At 38.6% G+C, this 7,546-nt stretch overlaps 1 protein-coding gene across 1 annotated transcript; it reads right to left on the reverse strand.

Moving 5' to 3' along the window:
- Window positions 1-141: 141 nt before the first annotated feature.
- On the reverse strand, window positions 142-6,523 carry LOC118754369 (forkhead box protein O-like). Its single transcript, XM_036489243.1, has 6 exons — window positions 6,235-6,523; window positions 3,095-3,316; window positions 2,545-2,710; window positions 2,172-2,454; window positions 1,009-1,127; window positions 142-918 (listed from the first exon to the last, which is right to left on the reverse strand). Exons 1-6 carry the CDS (start codon window positions 6,486-6,488, stop codon window positions 619-621), a joined length of 1,344 nt encoding a protein of 447 aa, XP_036345136.1. The 5' UTR covers window positions 6,489-6,523; the 3' UTR covers window positions 142-618.
- Window positions 6,524-7,546: the final 1,023 nt, after the last annotated feature.

The following is a 7,546-nucleotide window of genomic DNA, read 5'->3' on the forward strand; positions in this document are numbered from 1 at the left end:
GCTATTGTCCTTGATTATTAGACACAAAGTTGTGATTTTGTTTTTTTTGCTTAGTTTTATTTCTTATCCATCCAATTATCTATCTTAATCCTTATGACATACATATGTTTTCTTTTGATTTTTTTTCATTTCTTCATTTTCTTTTCGAACTTGGGTTTGATTTGACTTGTGGGTAGAAGCAATTCGTTGGCATTATTCTTACATGTATACATATGTATGTATGTGCGTAGGGAGAATAGATTAAATCAATTCATCAACTATTAACTTCTATGGTTGCATGTACGGGTATGTAGTACTTGTAGTACTGAGTAGTACTATAAAAATATTTGCATGCAAAATTGGTAATGCGCTACAAAGTATCCCGGCATGTGGCACGCAGAAACCCATACACACCCAACTCTAAGTCCCATCAGCTTCCGGCAGTTGCCCAATCGCCGGGTATTCGCATTCGCAACCGATTCACTCATGCTACTTTCCGCGCTTTTTTCCTGCGTTTCTTTTATTTTTTCTTCTTTTTACATGCAAATCCATTTCTTAGGTTACCACTTTATTTAGCTAAAAATGTTTTGTTATTGTTATTTATTAAACTAACTGCTCACTCCAGCGCTGCCCACTCCTCTAGTGCACCCAAGATGGTGGCTTTACAATGCTGTTGTTGTTATTGCTAGCGATACTATTGAGCAGCGATGGCATCAATTGTGGCTGCTGTTGCTGGGGTAACTGTGCCTGCAGCTGATTCAATTGTTGCTGCTGCTGATGTTGTTGTTGCTGCTGCTGGTGCTGGTGCTGCGCATTATTCGCCCCGCCGAGGGCGCTATTAACAATATTCGTACTGTCATTGCCAACAGCTGTGGGGTCAGATGGGAATGGGATGTTGATATCCAACATGCCGTCAATGCTCATCTCCTGTCGGATTAACTGCAATGTGAATTTGTAGCGAGAGAATCGGCAGAGAGTTTACATTGTTTCAAATTATTTCAAGCGGTTACAAGATAATTTGATACTCACTTCCTCCAGATTGCACTCTAGGCCAGGTTGAAAGCTGTCTAGTGTAAATTCGTCAATTTGTGGCTCATTATTGAGTGCTTCCATGCATTGCCCGATAAGTGTTGATGCGCAGTTGTTGTCTGCGAATGCAAAAAAAAATACAATATTTGGGTATTTAATTCATATGGTAGTTGTTGGCACTTGAGTGCAAAAATCTTGGAGAGGTAATCTTAGTCCTAACGACCTTCGAAGCCTACACCGATAGTCATGATATATATGGTTAATTGCAGGGACCGAAAATAACAGCTATTCTTTTTTTAACATTTAAACTAGGCCAAATATTTTTTAAGTCAGACTCTATAAAGAGGAATGCTTGAGCTTATCCACGAATAAATTACGAGTTATTACAGAAATTCTTACAGGACACTGTAAGCTGAACAATTACCCGGCTAAACTGGGAACTTACTGCAGAAGCGATGCATATTTGGTAGGGCGAGCATCGAAACTGTGCGGAAGATTTTGGAACGATGTCCTGCACTGATGCACACGGCGCTTAGGTGATCCTCGCATAACCAAAAGTGCAGCTTAATCAAAATATTTAGGGTAAATATTAAAATTACTCTCAGCTACTAAATTAATAGACACACTAGAAATCTATAAAAGGCATAGTTAGATCTCAAGGTCGCAGTGCTCCATTCTCAACAATAATCTGGTAAGTTTAGTTATGTCTGTAAAAGGTCACAGAATTCTCTGAGCTGGAGGAGTCGGCACGTGACTAATTTAGGTCTTCCAATGAACAGATGCTCAAAAGGACATCTCGACGAATGATGCGAGAAAAGCTAGTTACTACAGAACTCTCGATGGCCAAAGCGGTTATATGTATAAACTTATACCAAAATTAATAAAAAATTAAGAAGACTTTAACTGCTTATAAATATAAAATTTTTGGAAATTGTGACTACATAAAGCTCGTTAAATCCATTAAATTTTTTATGGTTAAGCTCATTAAACTTTAAGCTATGAAAATCGATAAGATGGGGCAACTATCATAGCTGCTACGCAAATAATGCGCTGATCACTACGCTACGATGAATTTAACGATAGCTAAGTAATTTCAACTAACTTATAATTTCTCTCGATAGCCATATTTTTTACCGGTCAAATTTGTTCATCTAGCCACCTACCTTCCAAATTTGTGCTAAGTGACTGTTGTTGCTGCTGCTGACGCTGTTGCTGTTGTTGTTGTTGTTGCTGTTGTTGCTGCTGCACTTGTCGTTGTTGCTGCTGCTGCTGTTGTTGCTGTCGTTGCTGTTGAACCAATAAACTGGTGCCATTATCATTCGCAACGCCAGCAGAGCTGCCGGCATCTAAAACCACATTACTGTATGTGTTCAAAGAGTCCGACGATGGTTCGCTGTTCGGATACGCGGGAGACATGGTTGTTGTGACAGAATTAGGTGACAGACCCTGCGGGCGAAGAAATAAAAGGTGCAAAGAAAAAAACAACGCAAGTTTATAGAACTATAAATTAAAAAAAATATATCTATATTTACGTACGTCGCGTGAATTATGCAAGCAGCTGCACGTCAGAGAGCGATGCAACATGCACTGTTGGGCCTGTAAGCCATAACCCTGTGATACGACGGGCCCATTCAAGCTGTATGTCTGTGGCGGCTGATAGGGTGGTGGCGGCTGTGTGGGTATACCCGAGGCAGCGCTAAACCTACTCCAACCGTATGACCGTTAAGTGGTAAAAGGAAGAGACAAAACAATTCACTTTATTTATCTGCTGGCGATGAAGTTGGGAAACAACATACATACATATGCATGTACATATGTATATACTTAGCTTAATTTTTAACACGCAGAAATATAAAAGAACTTCAGTATGCACAACTCAAACACATAGACATGCATACACAAAGGCCTTTACAAAAAAATAAAAACACATTTTCTGTTGCAAAATAGTGCAAATCGGCATGCTTTGGAAATAAAAATTTGCGTTCAAACACCCTTTTCAAAAGCAAAAAAAAAAAAAACAAAAACATTTAACTTAAAAATAAACAGTTTTCCATAATTAATTACAAAAATCAAAATGGTCACTGACCCTTGCAGAATATCCTTTGGCAATTTTACGTCCGCTATCGAACCGGCTAATTGATCCATTGACGCTGACTGTGCCGGCGTTATGGTTGTATTTGTGTAATCGGCACCAAAGCTCCAATCTGGCTCGAGTCCTATTAGCGCTGGAATCGGACTGAGGCGTCCGCAGGAACTGGCATTCGAAGAGGCGCGTTGTCGGAAGTCTGGTGACAACTGGAAATTACCACTTTGATTGCGTCGCGAAAAGGTAACAAAATTAATCAACCACGATTGAAATGAAAAGAAAGGCAATAAAGAAATTTAAAAAAAAGAAAATTTAATTGAAATCAAATTAAAAACTGATTAGGAAATATAAAACATATGTATGTATGCAGAACTAATTTGTAAATATTCCTACTTAAAATAAAAATTTATGAACTACATATGTACACTTTTAGCTACATAGGCATATTAGTTTTACGAAATAAAAATTCTCCGTCTTCTGGATAAATGCATAGTGCATATTACTTAAGTATTAATTTGCATACACAAATTAATTTTCAGGCGTCTTTGGTACCCTTTAAAACAGCTAACTATAAGCAGAGGATTCAGGGCAGATCCTGAAAGACAAATATATTTATTCAATCAGAGGGACCAACCGCAAATCAAAGGCAAAGCATTAAAAGAGCTTACGATGCCTCAATGATAGACAAATTCTCACGTAGCAGGCACTCAGCATTGCAACCGGCCGAAGTGAGCTACTCTGAGTCACAATACGACAGTCCCCTTAGCAACAGGACTTTGTAACAAATATCGAGGTGAGATTGGAAGCTAACGGTAGTCTTTTCTGATATTGAGGGGGCGTTAAACAGCGCTAACTTTGACTCTATGTGCTCTGCGGCCAGAAGACATGAAGTGCACAAAATAGCCGTTAGGTGTATTCACCTGATGTCATCTAGCAGACTGCTGACAGTGGGGGACGAAGCTAGCCTTTATACCATTCTAGTGTTTGGGAGAAGATGCCCTCAGCGAGGTAGGCTATCAACTCACTTGTGGTATTTGTTAGTGCAAGGCTTCGTTCACATCCACTGTCCTCAGATAAATCTCTGAGGGAGGTCTGCGTTAAGAAACTTAGAATTTTGAATAAGATTGATGAATGGTGCACTTTGCATTGCCTTGCTGTAAATCCCAGCAAGACAACCTTAGTATACATAGTTTTAATCAGACCAAACGTCACGTAGTATGCGCAAGCCAATGGTCAAAACCACGGTTTTTTCTCTTTTGGGCTGTGGCAGGACGATCGGTTTTTAGAGCAATATCTTTTTTTTTGGCAACTATTGAAAAACTGATGCCTGGAGTCTCCTTTGGAAGAAAGTATGTATTTAGATTTCCTACATGGAAACTCGCCGAAAACTTTTTACATCGACGGCTCAAAGGCTGAAAATGCAGTAGGGTGGCATCTGGACAGTAACTTCAGATGCTTTACTGTCTTTCAATTGGAAGTTTTTGCGAAGCTGCTCTAAAGGCCCTGGAAAGTGCTAACACCTCTTCAAAGATAGTCCAGGAATGTAAGTGGAGGCGGAACTCCGTTAGAAGGTGGAATGAATTTAAAATTAGTGCCAAGACACTACGGTATTCAAGGCAACGAACTATCTAATGAATTGAGAACTGCGATTCTTTGGAGACTTCAGTTTGACCGGAGTCATAAATAAAACTCATGAGGGGCGTTGGTGTGGTATTGACGCCTGCAAAACAACCAAGTGCTTCCTGAAAAGGTCTGACAGGGTGGTAGAAAAATTCCTTCTCAGACAAGGATCTAGCGCCCTTCTAGGACTGATTTCGGGGCACAATCCTTGGGGGCGACATATGGTCATCATAGAGTACCGAGGAGCCACTGTGTACATCTTGCATTTTCGCTGCCACCATCCGGCCTTTGCCAGACATAGATGGTACATTTTTGAGTCGGTTGTATTGAAAATGGACGAGATACATTCTTTTTCTAAAGGAGTCTGGTAAGTTTGCCATGAATTCCCACCGCACCTTTACATCCCTTTCCCATAAATCCTATCTCTTGTCCTTAACAACAATGGGCAAGACCTGAGTGCTTGGAAAAATTGTTGTTAGTTTTTCCAGCCACCCACAATTCCATTCCATGGTTTATACATATGAGTTTATAGAAGGGGAGCGGAACATCCAATATGCGTGGCATTTAAGTCAGTTGTAACTTCGAAACTGTAAGTCACATGACTTTTAGATTTGATGTAGAGAGTCGAGATATCTAGAGAATACGTGCCTATTGTACGTTCTGTATTAACGGGCATTAATCTTATGATAACATCTGATTCTGCAAACATAGATGGCGCTGGAATCAAAATATCTAGAAATTACGCACTTGGAAAATGATTTATATCTACTTTCTACTTTAACTACTATTTTAAGTACATATCTGTAGCATTTTAATAAAACAACTTATCTCGAGTTGAGCCAATTTTTCTTAAAACAATATTTAATTGGGTAGCCAAATAGTATTTTAACGATTAACTAGCCTTAGACTTAGTTTAAGATGTACTTTTAATAGAAGCTTAATCTTCCATTACTAACATGCTGGCTCACAGACCGAACACATTCTTAAAGCTTTCTGTACAACACAGTTGAGCTTTCCAAACTTTATTCTGTGTATACCTTTTGGTATACCGATGTAGATTGATAGCTGTTAGATTGTGTTTTATTCCTTTTTCAGTGACTCGGTCTGTGTAAAACCCTTTAAACGAGACTTATTCTGTTTTAATCCAAATTTAGTTAATTTGTATCATCGAAATGCCGCAGATATGCACATAAAATTTTTCAACTAAACTTGTGCTTTGGCAACTATTGTAAAGCTGCTATAACATGCTTGTTCCCACATTCGCTTGTATTTAGTTTGCAAAAAGAACTTATCATTGCAAGAAACCAATATTAAAATGGTAATTTAAATCATAGTGTAAATATTTCAAAACCGAATAATATTTCTGCCAAGATGCTAAAAAAATTAATTTTCTAAATGTTAGGCTAAAGAGGCAAAAAAGCGAATGGAATTGTTTCAAAAATACTGCGGCAACTACTGCAATTTTGCACTAAGTTTTTTATTAAAGCATATAATATTCATGACTCTAAGTTAATAGATACCTGTGCAATGGACTCTCCGAGAAGTGATCCAAACCTTCACTCACGCTACTGCTGGGCGATGGTGTCGCATCGTTCAGACCGGTAATGCCCGCCTGACGTAGAGCCTCCACGCGCTTTTTGGCACGCCCCCGACGCTTCTCGTAGCGCGACGTTTCCATAGAAGCGGCACGCCGACGCACTGATTTACCCGGTTTCGCATCCGGATTAAGCATCCACCAAGACGATTTGCCAGTACCCTCATTTTGGACGCGCATAAATCGATTGTGCAACGATAGATTGTGACGAATGGAATTCTAGAAATGAAAAAAAAGAAGAAAATATTGTTAAAAAGCCGAGTTTTAAAAAGATTACTTATTCAATAATTTAAAGTGAACTCTTTCCGGTTCTGGTTTAGTTCTGTATGAGAACAAAATGTAGGTAATATCAAGAACCTTCCCACAAAATAGCTTCGGGAACGTTTCCGTAAAGAACAAAATGCGAACAAAACTGCCGGAAACGTTCTCAAAAAGAATAGAATGAGAACAAAACTGCCGAAAACGTTATCCCGGAAGATAAAATAAACACAAACGTCTGGGGAACCTTCTGCAAGAGAACAAAACGAGTACAAAAGTTTTGTGAACTTAGTGATAAGAATGAGAGGGCCATCTGAGTGTTGGGATGAAAAATCGTTTTAGTTAAAATAACGATTGTTAATTCTTAGCCAGAGGAAAGCTGAATCATTTCAACTTCTGTATCCTTTATCATTAGGAGGCACTGTTTATTTATGTAACAATTTTTCATTTTCTGTGCAAGAAAAGTTAGTTTCTTAAGTCTTTCGTTGACTTAATATGCATAATTATTATTAAAATTTCAGTTCATTTTTGATTAATTTTACCATAGGAGGTTTCTTCCCGGTCGTACTCTATCAGAAAGTCTCTTAGACTCTTGTTCGCATGCTATACTTTTCCAGAACGTTCCGGAGCCTTTTTTCCCCATTGTTTCCCTTAGAAATATTCTCGAAAGTATTGTTCGCATTTTGTTATCTTTGGGAAGGTGCCAAGAGTTTTTTTCTTGTATAATTCCCATTGAGAACGTTCTCTACAGTTTTGTCATCACTTTCGTTCTTGTGTTTTTAAGCGTTCTTGGAAACAAACTACGAGAACGAAATTCACTTTTGATCACACCCTTTGTTTTCGGCCCCCGACCAAAATGATTAGATTGATCTTTCACAACAAGTTTTTTTTGATTGTAATGTTTTTTAGTTTGTTATTTTTCAGACAATTGGTACTACTGCCTGTGGAAAACTGATCCAAACGTTTTTATGAAAATGGTC

This window comes from Rhagoletis pomonella, unplaced genomic scaffold (assembly GCF_013731165.1).
Source record: "Rhagoletis pomonella isolate Grant_MI unplaced genomic scaffold, Rhpom_1.0 Rhpom_scaffold_03783, whole genome shotgun sequence".
NCBI lineage: Eukaryota > Metazoa > Arthropoda > Insecta > Diptera > Tephritidae > Rhagoletis > Rhagoletis pomonella.